Source organism: Haemorhous mexicanus, chromosome 36, assembly GCF_027477595.1.
Source record: "Haemorhous mexicanus isolate bHaeMex1 chromosome 36, bHaeMex1.pri, whole genome shotgun sequence".
In the NCBI taxonomy this organism is placed as follows: Eukaryota; Metazoa; Chordata; class Aves; order Passeriformes; family Fringillidae; genus Haemorhous; species Haemorhous mexicanus.
The window spans coordinates 840,230-859,266 of record NC_082376.1 but is presented as its reverse complement, the minus strand read 5'-3'; the positions used below and the strand labels follow the sequence as shown (position 1 = coordinate 859,266).

General features: G+C 63.2%; 1 protein-coding gene across 1 annotated transcript in view; it reads right to left on the bottom strand.

Moving 5' to 3' along the window:
• RYR1 (ryanodine receptor 1) overlaps positions 1–19,037 on the bottom strand; it is a 102,151-nt gene that overhangs the window by 79,546 nt on the left and 3,568 nt on the right. The window contains 18 exon segments of the mRNA XM_059872542.1: positions 273–465; positions 1,076–1,317; positions 2,434–2,567; positions 3,716–3,834; positions 5,432–5,527; positions 7,216–7,351; positions 9,625–9,811; positions 10,517–10,638; positions 11,272–11,436; positions 12,600–12,756; positions 13,047–13,121; positions 13,211–13,304; positions 13,418–13,511; positions 14,004–14,116; positions 14,237–14,315; positions 14,419–14,493; positions 17,460–17,564; positions 18,657–18,776. Coding sequence (XP_059728525.1) covers positions 273–465; positions 1,076–1,317; positions 2,434–2,567; positions 3,716–3,834; positions 5,432–5,527; positions 7,216–7,351; positions 9,625–9,811; positions 10,517–10,638; positions 11,272–11,436; positions 12,600–12,756; positions 13,047–13,121; positions 13,211–13,304; positions 13,418–13,511; positions 14,004–14,116; positions 14,237–14,315; positions 14,419–14,493; positions 17,460–17,564; positions 18,657–18,776 — 2,306 coding nt within the window.

The window sequence follows — 19,037 nt, the reverse complement described above, 5'->3', positions numbered from 1 at the left end:
ATCCCAGCTCCACTTTAGGGGTCCCGGCCCCCACTTGAGGCATCTCAGCCCCACTTTAGAGGTCCCAGCCCCCTCCCACCCAGAACTTTAGGGATCCCTGCCCCATTTTAAGGGGTCCCAGGCCCCTTTTAGGGATCCCAGGGGTCCCAGCCCCCTCCCAGCCCACACTTCAGGGGTCCCAGCCCACACTTCAGGGGTCCCAGCCCACACTTCAGGGGTCCCAGCCCCCTTTCAGGGCTCCCACCCCCCGATTTGGGGGTGTCCCCCCTCACCGGACCCCCGCCGAGAAGCTGGCCACGGGGCTGAACAGGGTGTCGAGGTTGAAGCCCTCGAGGACCCCCTGCACCGGGGCCCCGTTGAGGCGGAAGGAGGCGCTGGGGACCCCCAGGTCCAGGCAGCAGCTGACCACGTCCCCTTCGGCCAGAGCCCGGCGTTGGGGTGACCCCACGGCCTTGGGGACACCCCCTGGGGGGGACAGAGGGGTCTTAAAGGGGTCTAAGAGGGGTCAGGGGGTCCCAAGGTGGTCCCAGAGGGAACCAGGGGGGTCCCAGGGGGGTCCCAGGGTGGTCCCAGGGTGGTCCCAGAGGGAACCAGGGGGGTCCCAGGGTGGTCCCTGGGTGGTCCTGGGGTGGTCCCAGAGGGAACCAGGGGGGTCCCAGGGTGGTCCCAGGGTAGTCCCAGAGGGAACCAGGGTAGTCCCAGGGTGGTCCCAGGGGGGTCCCAGAGGGTTCCCAGGGGGGTCCCAGGGTGGTCCCAGGGTGGTCCCAGAGGGAACCAGGGGGGTCCCAGGGGGGTCCCAGGGGGGTCCCAGAGGGAACCAGGGGGGTCCCAGGGGGGTCCCAGGGGGGTCCCAGGGGGTCCCAGGAAGTTCCTGGGATGGTCCCTGGGTGGTCCCAGGGGTTCCTGGGGTGGTCCCACAGTGGTCCCTGGGTGGTCCCAGGAAGCTCCTGGGGTGGTCCCAGGGGTTCCTGAGGTGGTCCCAGGGTGGTCTCGGAGTGGATCTGGGGTGGTCCCAGGGGGTTCCCAGCATGGTCCCTGGGTGGTCCCTGGGTGGTCCCGGGTGCCCCCTCCTCACCTGTCCACAGGTGGAGGCCGTCGAAGGCGAAGGAGTTGAGGTCGTCGCCGGCGCCGTTGCCCCCCCAGCCCGCGCCCCCGCCCGGGGCGGGCCGGAAGCCCCCGGCCGCCCCCCAGCCCACGCGCAGGTGGGTGGGCACGGCGGTGACGAAGGGCTGGGCCCGCTCCACGGCCACCTCGAAGTACCAGCAGCGGAACTGCGTCGAGCCCGGCGCCGTGCCCACGAACAGGTTGGGGCGCACGCTGCCAGGGAACGGGGACACCGCGCTGGGAACCCCGGAGTGCCCCCCGGGGACACAGATCCCGCCCGGAGAACCCCAAATCCCACCTGGAGAACCCCAAATTCCACCCTGAGAACCCCAAATCCCACCCGGAGAACCCCAAATCCCGCCCGGAGAAACCAAATCTCACCTGGAGAACCCCAAATCCCACCATGAGAAAACAAATCCCACCCGGAGAACCCCAAATCCCACCATGAGATCCCAAATCCCACCATGAGATCCCAAATCCCACCATGAGATCCCAAATCCCACCTGGAGAACCCAAATTCCACCATGAGATCCCAAATCCCACCCGGAGAACCCCAAATCCCACCAGGAGAACTCTAAATTCCACCATGAGATCCCAAATCCCACCCGGAGAACCCCAAATCTCACCATGAGATCCCAAATCCCACCATGAGAAACCAAATCCCACCTGGAGAACCCAAATCCCACCATGAGAATCCCAAATCCCACCTTGAGGACCCCAAATCCCACCTGGAGAAACCAAATCCCACCCGGAGAACCCCAAATCCAACCATGAGAAACCAAATCTCACCCGGAGAACCCCAAATCCCACCATGAGAAACCAAATCCCACCATGAGAACCTCAAATCCCACCATGAGATCCCAAATCCCACCATGAGATCCCAAATCCCACCTGGAGAACCCCAAATCCCACCTGGAGAACCCAAATCCCACCATGAGGACCCCAAATCCCACCTTGAGGACCCCAAATCCCACCCAGAGAACCCCAAATCCCACCATGAGATCCCAAATCCCACCCAGAGAACCCCAAATCCCACCATGAGAAACCAAATCCCACCCAGAGAACCCCAAATCCCACCATGAGAAACCAAATCCCACCCGGAGAACCCCAAATCCCACCATGAGAAACCAAATCCCACCCCGAGAACCCCAAATCCCACCTTGAGGACCCCAAATCCCACCTTGAGGACCCCAAATTCCACTCCAAAGCCACCCGGGGATCCTCGGGATCAGCCCAGGGACCTCCAGGAGCGTCTCAAGAGCTTCCAGGTGCACCTCAGCCACCTGAGGACTCCCCCAAAGCCCCCTAACTCCCCCCCCAGGAGCCCACCTGGTGACGTAGTTGACCATGCCGGTCTGCAGCAGCAGGTCGCGCCGGGGCAGCAGGTTCTCGGTGATCAGGTTCTGGTTGGAGCGCACGGCCACGGCGTTGCAGACGCACAGCGAGCACAGCACGTCCAGCACCTGGGGGGGGGCACACCTGAGCACACCTGGGCACACCTGGGGACACCTGGGCACACCTGGGGACAGCTGGGGACAGCTGGGGACACACCTGGGGACACACCTGGGGACACCTGGGCACACCTGGGGACACCTGGGGACAGCTGGGGACACCTGGGCACACCTGGGGACACCTGAGCACACCTAGGGACACACCTGGGGACACCTAGGGACACACCTGGGGACAGCTGGGGACACCTTGGGACACCTGAGCACACCTGGGGACACCTGAGCACACCTGGGCACACCTGGGGACACACCTGGCCACACCTAGGGACACACCTGAGCACATCTGGGCACACCTGGGGACAGCTGGGGACACCTGAGCACACCTAGGGACACACCTGGGGACAGCTGGGGACAGCTGGGGACACCTTGGGACATCTGGGGACACACCTGGGGACAGCTGGAGACACCTGGGCACACCTGGGGACAGCTGGGGACACCTAGGGACACACCTGGGGACAGCTGGGGACACCTGGGGACACACCTGGGGACATCTGGGGACACCTAGGGACACACCTGGGGACATCTGGGCACACCTGGGGACACCTGGGGACACCTTGGGACAGCTGGGGACACAGCTGGGGACACCAGGGCATACCTGGGCACACCTGGGCATACCTGGGCACACCTGGGCATACCTGGGCCCACCTGGGCACGCCTGGGCATACCTGGGCACACCTGGGCACACCAGGGCCCACCTGGGCCCACCTGGGCACACCTGGGCCCACCTGGGCATACCTGGGCACACCAGGGCATACCTGGGCCCACCTGGGCACGCCTGGGCACACCTGGGCATACCTGGGCACACCAGGGCATACCTGGGCACACCTGGGCACACCTGGGCACACACCTAGGGATACCTGGGTACACCTGGGTACACCTGGGCATACCTGGGCCCACCTGGGCACACCAGGGCATACCTGGGCACACCTGGGCCCACCTGGGCACACCAGGGCATACCTGGGCACACCTGGGCATACCAGGGCACACCTGGGCACACACCTAGGGATACCTGGGCACACCTGGGCCCACCTGGGCACACCTGGGCCCACCAGGGCACACCTGGGCATACCTGGGCACACCTGGGCCCACCTGGGCCCGCCCACCTTGTGGTTGCGGCCGTGCTTGTCGAGCAGGGAGATGATGGACTTGATGTGGTTCTCCTGGATGATGTTCAGCACCTCGGGGCTCTCGATCAGCACGCAGTACAGCACCTCCAGGATACCTGGGGGCACCACGGGGGTCACAGCCACCGTGGGGACCCCAGACCCACAGAGGGGTCACACCCACCATGGGGGGACCCCAGACCCACACAGGGGTCACACCCACCGTGGGGACCCCAGACCCACACAGGGGTCACACCCACCATGGGGGGACCCCAGACCCACACGGGGGTCACAGCCACCGTGGGGGGACCCCAGACCCACAGGGGGGGGTCACAGCCACCATGGGGGGACCCCAGACCCACAGAGAGGGGTCACAGCCACCGTGGGGGGACCCCAGACCCACAGGGGGGACCCCAGACCCACAGAGGGGTCACACCCACCGTGGGGGGATCCCAGACCCACACGGGGGTCACACCCACTGTGGGGACACCAGACCCACACAGGGGTCACACCCACCATGGGGGGACCCCAGACCCACACAGGGGTCACACCCACCATGGGGACCCCAGACCCACACAGGGGTCATACACACCATGGGGACCCCAGACCCACACAGAGGTCACACCCACAGCCAGGTCAGACCCACAGGAGGGACCCGAGACCCACAAGAGAGACCCCAGACCCACACAGGGGTCACAGCCACCGTGGGGACCCCAGACCCACAGGAGGGACCCCAGACCCACCGTGGGGGGACCCCAGACCCACAGGGGGGTCACACCCACCGTGGGGGGATCCCAGACCCACACAGAGGTCACAGCCACCGTGGGGACCCCAGACCCACACAGGGGTCATACACACCATGGGGACCCCAGACCCACACAGGGGTCACAGCCACCGTGGGGACACCAGACCCACATGGGGGTCACACCCACCGTGGGGGGACCCCAGACCCACACAGGGGTCATACACACCATGGGGACCCCAGACCCACACAGGGGTCACACCCACCATGGGGACACCAGACCCACAGAGGGGTCACACCATGGGGACACCAGACCCACACAGGGGTCACACCCACCATGGGGACCCCAGACCCACACAGGGGTCACACCCACCATGGGGGGACCCCAGACCCACACAGGGGTCACACCCACCGTGGGGACCCCAGACCCACACAGAGGTCACACCCACAGCTGGGTCAGACTCACAGGAGGGACCCCAGACCCACAGGAGAGACCCCAGACCCACACAGGGGTCACACTCACAGCCAGGTCAGACCCACAGGAGGGACCCCAGACCCACAAGAGAGACCCCAGACCCACACAGGGGTCACACCCACAGCCGGGTCACACCCACAGGAGAAGGACCCCAGACCCATGGGGGGTACCCCAGACCCATGGGGGGTACCCCAGACCCACAGCGGGGTGAGACCCACCGTGGGAGGGACCCAAGACCCAGGGGAGGGACCCCAGACCCAGAGCAGGGTCAGACCCCCGGGAGGGACCCCAGACCCACGGGAGGGACCCCAGACCCACGGGAGAGACCCCAGACAGACCCACAGGAACCTTCAGGGTCTTCAGCGCTCTGAAGGTGCCCCATAGAAGCAGCACCAGCACCATGAGAGAACCCCAGCAGCCCCACAGCAAGGGGTCAGACCCACAGGAGAGACCCCAGCCCCACGGGAGAGACCCCAGCCCCACGGGAGCCCCCACTGACCCGAGGAGGCCTCCAGCCTGTCCAGTTTGCTGACCAGCCAGTCCAGGTTGGTGGAGAAGAGCGCGCAGTTGGCTCGGTTCCCCCGGATCAGCGAGGCTGGGGGGGCACGGGGGGTCAGCTCTGCCCCACAGCACCCACACCTGCCCCACAGCACCCACGTCTGCCCCACAGCACCCACACCTGCCCCACAGCACTCACGTCTGCCCCATAGCACCCACGTCTGCCCCATAGCACCCACGTCTGCCCCACAGCACTCACGTCTGCACCACAACACTGACATCTGCCCCACAGCATCCACATCTGCCCCATAGCACCCACATCTGCCCCTCAGCACCCACATCTGCCCCATAGCATCCACATCTGCCCCATAGCACCCACGTCTGCCCCATAGCACCCACGTCTGCCCCATAGCATCTACATCTGCCCCTCAGCACCCACATCTGCCCCATAGCACCCACGTCTGCCCCTCAGCACCCACACCTGCCCCACAGCACCCACACCTGCCCCACAGCACCCACATCTGCCCCACAGCACCCACATCTGCCCCACAGCACCCACATCTGCCCCATAGCACCCACATCTGCCCCATAGCACCCATGTCTGCCCCACAGCACCCACATCTGCCCCGCAGCACCCACACCTGCCCCACAGCACCCACGTCTGCCCCTCAGCATCCACACCTGCCCCGCAGCAACCACACCTGCCCCACAGCACCCACATCTGCCCCACAGCACCCACATCTGCCCACAGCAACCACACCTGCCCCACAGCACCCACATCTGCCCCACAGCACTCACGTCTGCCCCATAGCACCCACGTCTGCCCCATAGCACCCATGTCTGCCCCACAGCACCCACACCTGCCCCACAGCACCCACACCTGCCCCACAGCACCCACATCTGCCCCACAGCACCCACACCTGCCCCACAGCATCCACATCTGCCCCACAGCACCCACACCTGCCCCATAGCACCCACACCTGCCCCATAGCACCCACACCTGCCCCACAGCACCCACATCTGCCCCACAGCACCCACACCTGCCCCACAGCACCCACACCTGCCCCACAGCACCCACACCTGCCCCATAGCACCCACATCTGCCCCATAGCATCCACATCTGCCCCACAGCACCCACGTCTGCCCCATAGCACCCACGTCTGCCCCATAGCACCCACATCTGCCCCTCAGCACCCACATCTGCCCCACAGCACCCACACCTGCCCCACAGCACTCATGTCTGCCCCATAGCACCCACGTCTGCCCCATAGCACCCACATCTGCCCCTCAGCACCCACATCTGCCCCACAGCACCCACACCTGCCCCACAGCACTCACGTCTGCCCCATAGCACCCACGTCTGCCCCATAGCACCCACGTCTGCCCCACAGCACCCACACCTGCCCCACAGCACCCACATCTGCCCCACAGCACTGACATCTTCCCCCCAGCCCCCCATATCTGCCCCCCAGCCCCCCGTATGTGCCCCCAGCCCCACCCAGCAGCTCGTAGAGCAGGTTGACGATCTCCTTCCAGGCCGCCGCCACCTCCTCTGCCCCATAACCCCCCATATCTGCCCCATAACCCCCCGTATCTGCCCCCCAGCCCCCCATACCTGCCCCCCAGCCCCCCGTATGTGCCCCCAGCCCCACCCAGCAGCTCGTAGAGCAGGTTGACGATCTCCTTCCAGGCTGCCACCACCTCCTCTGCCCCATAGCCCCCCATATCTGCCCCCCAGCCCCCCGTATCTGCCCCCCAGCCCCCCGTATGTGCCCCCAGCCCCACCCAGCAGCTCGTAGAGCAGGTTGACGATCTCCTTCCAGGCCGCCGCCGCCTCCTCGCCCGCGGCCTCCCCGAACTGCGCCGCGGTGCTGTAGGCGCTCAGGCGGTCGATGCAGCTCAGCACCAGGGTCAGCATCCCCTGCAGGCCGGGGGGAGGGCTGTCAGACCCCCCCCCGGGACCCCCAAACTGGGACAGCCACACTGGGACCCCCCCCAAACACCCTGAGGCACTCCTGGCATCCTGAGACCCCCAAATTGAGACACCCACCCTGAGACCCCCAAACTGGCACCAGGGTCAGCATGCCCTAAAGCCCGGGGGGGGGGGGGCTGTCAGACCCCCCCAGAGCCCCCCCCGGGACCCCCAAACTGGGACCCCCCCCCCCCCCCACTCTGCCACACCTTCCAGGACCTGCACGACCCCACTGTGACCTCCCAGATTTGGGGGGAGGGGGGGGTGGTCCCAGGGGTCGCACCTCCTGCGGAACACCTGGACCTGGCGATCCCCCCAAACTCCCCCTGAGTTTAACTCCCTAACCCCCAGTTTAACCCCTCTAACTCCCAGTTTAACCCCTCTAACCCCGAGTTTTACCCCTCTAACCTCGAGTTTAACCCCTTTAACCCCGAGTTTAACCCCTCTAAGCCCCAGTTTAACCCCTCCCGGGTTTGGGGCGGGGTCCCGGGGGTCGCACCTCCTGCTGGAAGAGGCTCTGGCAGCTCCAGATCACCCCAAAATGTCCCCAGACTCCTGCCGGGGAGCAGATTGAACCCTCTAACCCCGGAATTTACCCCTCTAATCCCCAGTTTAACCCCTCTAACCCCCAGTTTAACCCCTCTAACCCCGGAATTTACGCCTCTAACCCCGAGTTTACCCCTCTAACCCCGAGTTTTACCCCTCTAAGCCCCAGTTTAACCCTCTAACCCCGAGTTTACCCCTCTAACCCGGAGTTTTACCCCTCTAACCCCGAGTTTAACCCCTCTAACCCCGAGTTTTACCCCTCTAACCCCGAGTTTTACCCCTCTAACCCCAGTTTAGCCCCTCCCGGGTTTGGGGCGGGGTCCCGGGGGTCGCACCTCCTGCTGGAAGAGGCCCTGATCACCTGGACCTGGGCACAGGTTTACCCCTCTAACCCCGAGTTTAACCCCTCTAAGCCCGAGTTTACCCCTCTAACCCCGAGTTTACCCCTCTAACCCCCAGTTTTACCCCTCTAACCCCCAGTTTAACCCCTCTAACCCCGAGTTTAACCCCTCTAACCCCCAGTTTAACCCCTCTAACCCCGAGTTTAACCCCTCTAACCCCCAGTTTAACCCCTCCCGGGTTTGGGGCGGGGTCCAGGGGGTCGCACGTCCTGCTGGAAGAGGCTCTGGCAGCTCCAGATCACCCCAAAATGTCCCCAGACTCCTGCCGGGGCGCAGATTGAACCCTCTAACCCCGGAATTTACCCCTCTAACCCCGAGTTTTACCCCTCTAACCCCGAGTTTTACCCCTCTAACCCCGAGTTTACCCCTCTAACCCCGAGTTTACCCCTCTAACCCCCAGTTTTACCCCTCTAACCCCCAGTTTACCCCTCTAACCCCGAGTTTAACCCCTCTAACCCCGAGTTTTACCCCTCTAACCCCCAGTTTAACCCCTCTAACCCCGAGTTTACCCCTCTAACCCCGAGTTTAACCCCTCTAACCCCGAGTTTAACCCCTCTAACCCCCAGTTTAACCCCTCTAACCCCGAGTTTTACCCCTCTAACCCCCAGTTTAACCCCTCTAAGCCCCAGTTTAACCCCTCTAACCCCGAGTTTAACCCCTTTAACCCCGAGTTTAACCCCTCTAACCCCGAGTTTAACCCCTCAAACCCCCAGTTTAACCCCTCTAACCCCCAGTTTACCCCTCTAACCCCGAGTTTTACCCCTCTAACCCCCAGTTTAACCCCTCTAACCCCGAGTTTAACCCCTCTAACCCCGAGTTTAACCCCTCTAACCCCCAGTTTAACCCCTCTAACCCCGAGTTTACCCCTCTAACCCCGAGTTTACCCCTCTAACCCCAGTTTAGCCCCTCCCGGGTTTGGGGCGAGGTCCCGGGGGTCGCACCTCCTGCTGGAAGAGGCCCTGATCACCTGGACCTGGGCACAGGTTTACCCCTCTAACCCCGATTTTACCCCTCTAACCCCCAGTTTTACCCCTCTAACCCCCAGTTTAACCCTCTAACCCCGAGTTTTACCCCTCTAAGCCCAGTTTAGCCCCTCCCGGGTTTGGGGCGGGGTCCCGGGGGTCGCACCTCCTGCTGGAAGAGGCCCTGATCACCTGGACCTGGGCACAGGTTTACCCCTCTAACCCCGAGTTTAACCCCTTTAACCCCCAGTTTTACCCCTCTAACCCCAGTTTAGCCCCTCCCGGGTTTGGGGCGGGGTCCCGGGGGTCGCACCTCCTGCTGGAAGAGGCTCTGGCGGGCCCGCAGCGCCCGCAGGCGGCCCTGGCGCTGCTCGTGCCGCAGCTCGGCGGGCGGCGGCTCCAGGTACCCGATCAGGTCCCGCAGGCTCAGGATCACCCCGGCGATGGGCAGGGGGGGCGGCGGAGACCCCCGGGGGCGGCCCTGCAGGCTGTCCAGGCTCCTGGGGAGGGGGGGTCACACCACCAGGACCACCCTAATAACACCCCCAAAACTCCCCAGGATCCCCCAGACCACACTGGGAGCCCCAGAGCAGATGGGGTCGGAGAGCCCCGAGGTGCTGAAGACCACCCCCAGGACCCCTCCTCGGGACCCCCAGGAGGTTCTGACACCCCCAGGACCCCCCAGGACCCCCCCCCAGACCTGATGAAGACCCCGTAGAGCCCCGTGGTGCTGAAGACCACCCCCAGGACCCCTCCTCGGGACCCCCAGGAGGTTCTGACCCCCCCAGGAGCACTCAGAACCCCTCCATGGCCCCCCAGGGACCCCCAGGACCCCCTCGGGACCCCCAGGGACCCCTCAGGACCCCCCCAGGACCTGATGAAGGCCCCGTAGAGCCCCGTAGTGCTGAAGACCATCTCCAGCCCTCCAGGAGGTTCTGACACTCTCAGGAGGTTCTGACCCCCCCCAGGAACACTCAGAACCCCTCCAAGGCCCCCCAGGGACCCCCAGGGACCCCCCAGGACCCCCCAGACCTGATGAAGGCCCCGTAGAGCCCCGTGGTGCTGAAGACCATCCCCAGGACCCCTCCCCGGGACCCCCAGGAGGTTCTGACACTCCCAGGACATTCTGACCCCCCCAGGAGCCCTCAGAACCCCTCCATGGCCCCCCAGAGACCCCCCCAGGGACCCCCCCGGGACCCCCAGACCTGATGAAGGCCCCGTAGAGCCCCGTGGTGCTGAAGACCATCCGAGCCGCCTGCGACTCCTGGCGCTGGGAGCGGCTCAGGGTCAGCGCGTCGTCCATGTGTCCCTCCTGGTGCAGGATGGCCTGGGGGGGCAAAGGGGGGGTCACAGGGGACCCCCGAACCACAGAGACCCCCCAGAATCCACATGGACCCTCCCCGAACCCGCAGGGAACCCCTCGAACTCACAGCGACCCCAAAACTCGCAAAAATGACTCAAAAATGTTGCAGAGCTTCTCCAGAGCCGTCCCAGTGCTGCTGAGAGCCCCAAAAATGCCTCAAAATTCCCCAAAACTCCTCCCCAAGGCCCCTCCAAGTGCCACCCCAGCAGGTTTTGAGGACCCCAAAAGACCCCAAAGATCCATCTAAACCCCAAAGACTCTAAACAACCCCTCAAAGACACCCCAAAACCCACCCAGACCCATCTCAGTGCCTCCTGGAGCTCCCAAAACCCCCCAAAACCCCCTAAAACTCCCCAAAATCCCCCCCAAAAACTCCTCAGAGCCACCCCAGCACATTTTGGGGACCCCCAAAGATCCTCCTAAACCCCAAAGACTCCAAACAGCCCCCCTAAAGACACCCCAAAACCCACCCAGACCCATCTCAGTGCCTCCTGGAGCTCCCAAAACCCCCCCAAACCCCCTCGAACCCCCCGAACTCCCCCCAAAGCCCCCTCAGAGGTGCTTTTGGGGACCCCCCCGGTGCTTTGGGGGTCCCACCTTCCTCTTGAGCAGGCCGAGGCGCAGGGCCTTGGGGTCGGGGGCGGCGTAGGTGACCCAGAGCCCGCTGGAGCTGTGCTGCAGGAAGCCCAGGGACTCGCCGTACTTGATCTCGGGGGGCCCCATGCCCTCGATGTCCCTTTTGGGGGTGGTCTCCAGCTTCTCCTGCGGGGCCAGGGGGGTCAGCAGGGGGAGCAGGGTCAGGGTGGGGGCAGGGAGGGGGGGGTGGGATGGAGAGAGGGACGGGGTAAGGACAGGGAGCAGGAGAGGGTTGGGGACATCATGGGGACATCCCAGTGGTGTTGGAGACACGGGTGGTCACGCTCATGGTGGGGACAGGGAGCAGGACAGGGTCAGGGTGGGGACCAGGAGAGGGTTGGGGACATCATGGGGACATCCCAGTGGTGTTGGAGACACGGGTGGTCACGCTCATGGTGGGGACAGGGACCAGGAGAGGGTTGGGGACATCATGGGGACATCCCAGTGGTGTTGGAGACACGGGTGGTCACGCTCATGGTGGGGACAGGGACCAGGAGAGGGTCAGGGTGGGGACCAGGAGAGGGTTGGGGACATCATGGGGACATCCCAGTGGTGCTGGAGACACGGGTGGTCACGCTCATGGTGGGGACAGGGACCAGGAGAGGGTTGGGGACATCATGGGGACATCCCAGTGGTGCTGGAGACACGGGTGGTCACGCTCATGGTGGGGACAGGGACCAGGACAGGATCAGGGTGGGGACCAGGAGAGGGTTGGGGACAGCTGGGGTGGGGACAGGGACCAGGACAGGGTCAGGGTGGGGACCAGGAGAGGGTTGGGGACAGCTGGGATGGGGACAGGGACCAGAAGAGGATCAGGGTGGGGACTAGGAGCAGCTTGGGGACATTGTGGTGACATCCCAGATATGCTGGAAATACAGGAGTAGAAGGTGACCACGCCCATGATGGGGACAGGGACCAGGAGCAGCTTGGGGACATCCAGGTGACACTCCCACCTTGGAGGCCCGGAAGCAGAAGGTGGCCACACTCATGGTGGGGACAGGGATGGGGACAGGGACCAGGAGCAGGCTGGGGACATCCAGGTGACACTCCCACCTTGGAGGACCCAAAGCAGAAGGTGGCCACACTCATGGTGGGGACAGGGATGGGGACAGGGATGGGGACAGGGACCAGGAGCAGGTTGGGGACATCCAGGTGACACTCCCACCTTGGAGGACCCAAAGTAGAAGGTGGCCACGCTCGTGGTGGGGACAGGGATGGGGACAGGGATGGGGACAGGGATGGGGACAGGGACCAGGAGCAGCTTGGGGACATCCAGGTGACACTCCCACCTTGGAGGCCCGGAAGCAGAAGGTGGCCACGCGCGTGTTGGCCGCGGTGGCCTCCACCATGGCCAGCCCGGTGGCCTCGGTCAGCGCCAGGTAGCGGCCGGTGGTGACGTGGCGCAGGCGGAAGGGCTGTCCCCAACGCAGGTGGCTCCCGCTCCAGCTGAGGGACACAGGGAGGGGACACTGCTGTCACCAGGGGGGTTGGGACACGGGGATGGCTCATGGGACCATGAGGTGACACAGGGGACACACGGTGAGGACGTGCAGATGTGTCACAGGGACATGGGGACGCGACGAGATGCTGACAGGTGACACCAGGACAGGACACGATGACACAGCGACACATCTTGGGGACACTCCAGGACCCCAAACCCTCGCGGGGGACCCCACAGAGTGTCCCCAGTGTCCCTGGGGGGTGGTGACACCCCGTGTCCCCCCGTGTCCCCCTACCTGATGCGCAGGGGCTCCAGGCGCCACAGGGACCTGGCGTGGGCGCACACGGCGCCACCCTCGTAGTTGACAACGCTGCTGGGAGGTGACAAAGGGGGGGAGGGGTCACAGGCAGCTGGGGACCCCCACCCCAAATTTGGGGGACAAATTGGGGACAGCCCCACCTGCGCTCCTCGCCCTGCTCGGGGGCCGTGGGGGTCAGGCACTCGTCCATGTGGCCGTGGAACAGGCGCATGACGTGGCCGCCGGTGACAAAACCTGAGGGGACATCGTGGGGGGGGTGTGGGGGACAGGGGGGTCAGGGTGTTGGGGACACCCCAAAGGAACCCCCCCCCACCCCCCCCCCAAATTTGGGGTGCCTCAGGTGTCACCTTCCTCGGAGCCCGAGCAGATGGGGTTCATGTTCCACAGGGTCTGCATGAAGGAGGCGTCCACCTGGAGCTCCCCGGAGGCCGTGGAGAGGTGCTGGGACAGGTGGGACACGGGTGTGACACAGGTGGGACACAGGTGGGACAGGTGTCCCCAGGTGTCCCCTCTCACCAGGTATCTCTCCGAGGACACACTGACCAGGATCAGGTCAGAGTGTAGGGGGATCCCCATGTCCCCGTGTTTGCCCCTATCCCCTCGTGTCCCCCCATGTCCCCAGGTGTCCCCAGGTGTCCCCCCGTGTCCCCTCTCACCAGGTATCTCTCCGAGGACACGCTGACCAGGATCAGGCCAGGGCATGGGTGATCCCCGTGTTTCCCCCATCCCCTTGTGTCCCCAGGTGTCCCCAGGTGTCCCCAGGTGTCCCCTCTCACCAGGTATCTCTCCGAGGACACGCTGACCGGGATCAGGTCAGGGCATGAGGGATCCCCATGCCCCCATGTCCCCGTGTTTCCCCCTATCCCCTCGTGTCCCCAGGTGTCCCCCCGTGTCCCCCCATGTCCCCAGGTGTCCCCAGGTGTCCCCTCTCACCAGGTATCTCTCCGAGGACACGCTGACCAGGATCAGGTCGTCTCCCACCCGAACCTTCTCCCCCTCCGAGCGCTGCTTGGACGCCGGGTGCATCGTCCACCAGCACGCCTCACCTGGGGGCACCCCCCAGATCAGCACCCCAAAAACCGCGGGGTGGGGGGACCCCAAAGCACCCCGAAACCAACCCCCCCCACCTGGGGGACCCCAGGAACCCTCGGGGACCCCCCCTTTACCTGCAGCATCCTTCTGCAGCCCCACGTCGAAGGCCAGTTTGTCGGTGACCGAGCGGGAGGTGGTCAGGCAGCTCAGGTACTGGGGGGGGGGGACACGCGGTTATTGGGGGTCCCCAAATCCCCCCGAGCCCCCCAAAACCCTCACGGCCCCCCCAAAGCCCCCAGAGCCCCCCCAGACTCACCATGCCACTGTGGGAGTGTCTCAGCAGGATGGCGTGGCCGTAGAGCAGCGTCCGGTGTCCCCCACCCTGAGAGGACTTGGGGGGCACAGGGGGGGTCAAGGAGGGGACCCCAAAATCCCCTCAGGCCTCCTGGACCCCCCAAAAAAACACCTTGAACCCCCCAAAAACCCCTGTGGGCTCCATGTTTCAGATACAGCTCCTTGTGCATCGCTGCCCCATTGTTTTGGGGGGCCCCCTTGTTTTGGGGTCTCCCCCTGTTTTGGGGGTCCCCCCTGTTTTGGGGTCTCCCCCTGTTTTGGGGTCTCCCCCTTGTTTTGGGGTCTCCCCCTTGTTTTGGGGGTCCCCCCTTGTTTTGCAGGTCCCCCCTGTTTTGGGATCCCCCCCTTGTTTTGGGGTCTCCCCCTGTTTTGGAGGTCCCCCCTTGTTTTGGGGTCTCCCCCTGTTTGGGGGTCCCCCCTTGTTTTGGGGGTCTCCCCCTGTTTTGGGATCCCCCCCTGTTTTGGGGTCTCCCCCTTGTTTTGGGGTCCCCCCCTTGTTTTGGGGTCTCCCCCTGTTTTGGGGTCTCCCCCTGTTTAGGGGGTCCCCCCTTGTTTTGGGGGTCTCCCCCTGTTTTGGGGGTCTCCCCCTGTTTAGGGGGTCCCATCTTGTTTTGGAGGTCCCCCCCTGTTTTGGGGTCTCCCCCTGTTTTGGGGTCCCCCCTGTTTAGGGGGTCCCCCCTTGTTTTGGAGGTCCCCCCCTGTTTTGGGGTCTCCCCCTGTTTTGGGGTCCCCCCTGTTTAGGGGGTCCCCCCTTGTTTTGGGGTCTCCCCCTGTTTGGGGGTCCCCCCTTGTTTTGGGGTCCCCCCCTTGTTTTGGGGTCCCCCCCTGTTTTGGGGTCTCCCCCTGTTTTGGGGTCTCCCCGTGTTGGGGTCTCCTGTGCATTGCACCCCCCTTGTTTTGGGGTGCACTGTGCCTTGGACCCCCCCTCGTGTCGGGGTCCCCCTCATGCTGGGATCCCCCCAAACTGAGGACACCCCCGATATGGGGGTCCCCAATTTCAGGGTCCCACTCCCCACTGAGGTCACCCCATATCGAGATCCCCAATTTTGGGGTCACCCCATTAAAATTCCCTCACAATTTGGGGGTCCCACTTTTGGGATCCCCTTAATATTGAGGCTCTCCCATTTTGGGGGGCGTCCCCCATATTGAGGTTTCCCCAAACTGGGATCCCAAATTTTGGGGTGACCCCACATCCGGTTCCCCGAGTTTTTGGGATCCCCCAGTGGATTCGGGATCCCCCCTTTTGGGGTTCCCCCAAATTGGGATCCCAAATGTTGAGGTCACCCCACATCTGGGTCCCCAATTTTTTGGGATCCCCTTTTTGGGGTCCCCCCTTTTTGGGGTCTCCCCATGCTCATGGGGGGATTTGGGATCCCCCTTTTTGGGGTCCCCCCTTTTTGGGATCCCCCTTTTTGGGGTCTCCCCATGCTCATGAGGGGATTTGGGATCCCCCTTTTTGGGATCCCCCCTTTTGGGGTCCCTCCTTTTTGGGGTCTCCCCATGCTCATGGGGGGATTTGGGATCTCCCTTTTTGGGATCCCCCTTTTTGGGGTCCCTCCTTCTTGGGGTCTCCCCATGCTCATGGGGGGGTTTGGGATCCCCCTTTTTGGGATCCCCCTTCTTGGGGTCCCCCCCTTTTTGGGGTCTCCCCTTTTTGGGGTCTCCCCATGCTCCTCCCCCCACGCTCACACTTTGGGGTCCATGCGGAATTTGAGGGGCTGTGGATGGATGGGATTGGGGGGGAGGGGGCACACCCGGACCCCTGGGTCCATGCGGGATGGGCAGAGCCCCCCAAAATTTTGGGGGGTGGGTGAGGAGGAAGAGGAAGAGGAGGAGGAGGAGGAGGAGAAGGGGCGTGATGAAGGTGAGGATGAGGATTTGGGGTCACCACACCACAGTGGCACCTACCCACTTATCCAGATCGACCCCCTGGGTGGGCGGGGGGAGAGAAGAGGGGAGGGGTCACTGGGGGGCTGCGACCCCCCAAAAAACACCGGGGACCCCCCGAAACCTCCACCCAGAAAAGGACCCCAAAAACTGCTCAAGGAAGCCCAGAATCTCCAGGTCTCTGCAGGATCCTAACGCCCCCCAAAAAGGACCCCAAAAATCCCTCCCAGGACCCCCAGGACCCCCTCAGGTGTCCCCAAAACCCCTCCAAGACCCCCCAAACCCAACCCAACAACCCCCAAGGGTCCTAAAACCCCTCCCCAAATCCTCTCTGAACGACCCCAAACCACCTCTAGTGCCCCATGGGACCCCTCGGGGGGTCCCCAAATCCCCTGTGGGACCCCAGACCCACCTCAAGTGCCCCCCAAGTCCTCTTTGGGACCCCAGACCCACCTCGAGGGCCCCCCAAGTCCTCTTTGGGACCCCAGACCCACCTCGGGGGGTCCCCAAATCCCCTCTTAAGGACCTTAAACCACCTCTAGTGCCCCCCAAATGCCCTGTGGGACCCCAGACCCACCTCGAGGGCCCCCCAAATCCCCTCTTAAGGACCTTAAACCACCTCTAGTGCCCCCCAAATCCCCTGTGGGACCCCAGACCCACCTCGAGGACCGCCTAAATCGTCTTTGGGACCCCAGACCCACCTCGAGGGCCCCCCAAATCCCCTCTTAAGGACCTTAAACCACCTCTAGTGTCCCCCAAATCCCCTGGGGAGACCCCAGACCCACCTCGAGGGCCCCCCAAATCGTCTTTGGGACCCCAGACCCACCTCAAGGGCCCCCCAAATCCCCTCTTAAGGGCCTCAAACCACCTCTAGTGCCCCCCAAACCACCACTAGTGCCCCCCAAATCCCCTGGGGGGCTCCCAAAGCCCTCTTTGGGACCCCAGACCCACCTCGAGAGCCCCCCAAATCCCCTCTAGTGCCCCTCAAATGGCCTGTGGGACCCCAGACCCACCTCTAGTGCCCCCCAAATCCCCTCTAGTGCCCCTCAAATGGCCTGTGGGACCCCAGACCCACCTCGAGGGCCCCCCAAGCCCTCTCTGGGACCCCAGACCCACCTCGCTGCCGACCTCGGAGCTGTTGGCCAGCATCTCCTGCAGCGCCCGCACCGACAGCGACTGCTCCAGCACGAAGGAGCACACGGCCAGGTCGGGGGGGACATTCTGGGGACAAAGAAAGGGGGGCAGGGGGCATTGGGGACCCCCAAATGTTGGCTTTTGGGGTTTTCTTGAAGAGGTAAGGTCGGCTTTGAAGTGTTTGAGGCAGTGCTTTGGGTACAGGTTTGGATTGTTTGTTATTTTTAAGTTATTTGTAATCATTAATATATCTTTTGTTGTTGTTAATTATTATTATTAATAATTACTGATAGATAACTTAAACATAAATATACTATATAAATATTTTGGCATGTTTTTGTTTAATGTAAATATTGAATATATAACATGTACCATGTTTAATATAAAATAAATACTAATATAAGCAAATAAATATTTTATTTACAATGCATTATACTGTCACACTATTTATTTATGCATTAATTGTATAAATTCATAATTTTCTGTAAAATATAGAAAATTTGGTCTAAAATTCTCAGCACTCAGAACTCCAACAAAATTCTAAATTTTAGTCCAAAAATTTGGCTGTACCTGCCCCTAAACCCTCCCTCAGCCCCCTGAAACCCCCCAGATTTGGGGTCTCCCGGGGTCCCCACAGCCTCCCCCAGATTTTGGGGGTCTCCCCGGATTTTGGGGGTCCCCCCAAAGGTGGGGAGGGGTCTCACCTGTGCGTTGGAGGTGGGCTCAAGGCTATCCCAGCCACTAAACCCTCCCTCAGCCCCCTGAAACCCCCCAGATTTGGGGTCTCACGGGGTCCCCACAGCCTCTCCCAGATTTTGGGGGTCCCCCCAAAGGTGGGGAGGGGTCTCACCTGTGCGTTGGAGGTGGGCTCAAGGCTATCCCAGCCCCTAAACCCTCCCTCAGACCCCCTGAAACCCCCCAGATTTGGGGTCTCACGGGGTCCCCACAGCCTCCCCCGGATTTTGGGGGTCTCCCCGTATTTTGGGGGTCCCCCAAAGGTGGGGAGGGGTCTCACCTGTGCGTTGGAGGTGGGCTCAAGGCTATCCCAGCCCCTAAACCCTCCCTCAGACCCCCAAAACCCCCCAGATTTGGGGTCTCACGGGGTCCCCACAGCCTCCCCCGGATTTTGGGGGTCTCCCCGCATTTTGGGGTTCCCCCAAAGGTGGGGAGGGGTCTCACCTGTGCGTTGGAGGTGGGCTCCAGGGAGCACAGGCGGTTCCCAAAGCCCTCGACCGACAGGCAGAGCTTGAGCTGCTCCTTCAGCAGCGTGGTGGTGCACTGCAGGACCACCTCGTCGTCCTGGGGGGGAGAAATTGGGGTTCAGCACCCCAAAATATCCACCAGGAATCCAAAATATCCACCAGAAACCCAAAATATCCACCAGGAATCCAAAAACATCCCAGAACTCTGAAATACCCCCAAAAAAACCCTTTATGTCTCAGTGGGGTGGGGTGGCACTGCAGGACCACCTCGTCAGCCTGGGGGGGAAAATTGGGGTTCAGCACCCCAAAATATCCACCAGGAACCCAAAATATCCACCAGAAACCCAAAATATCCACC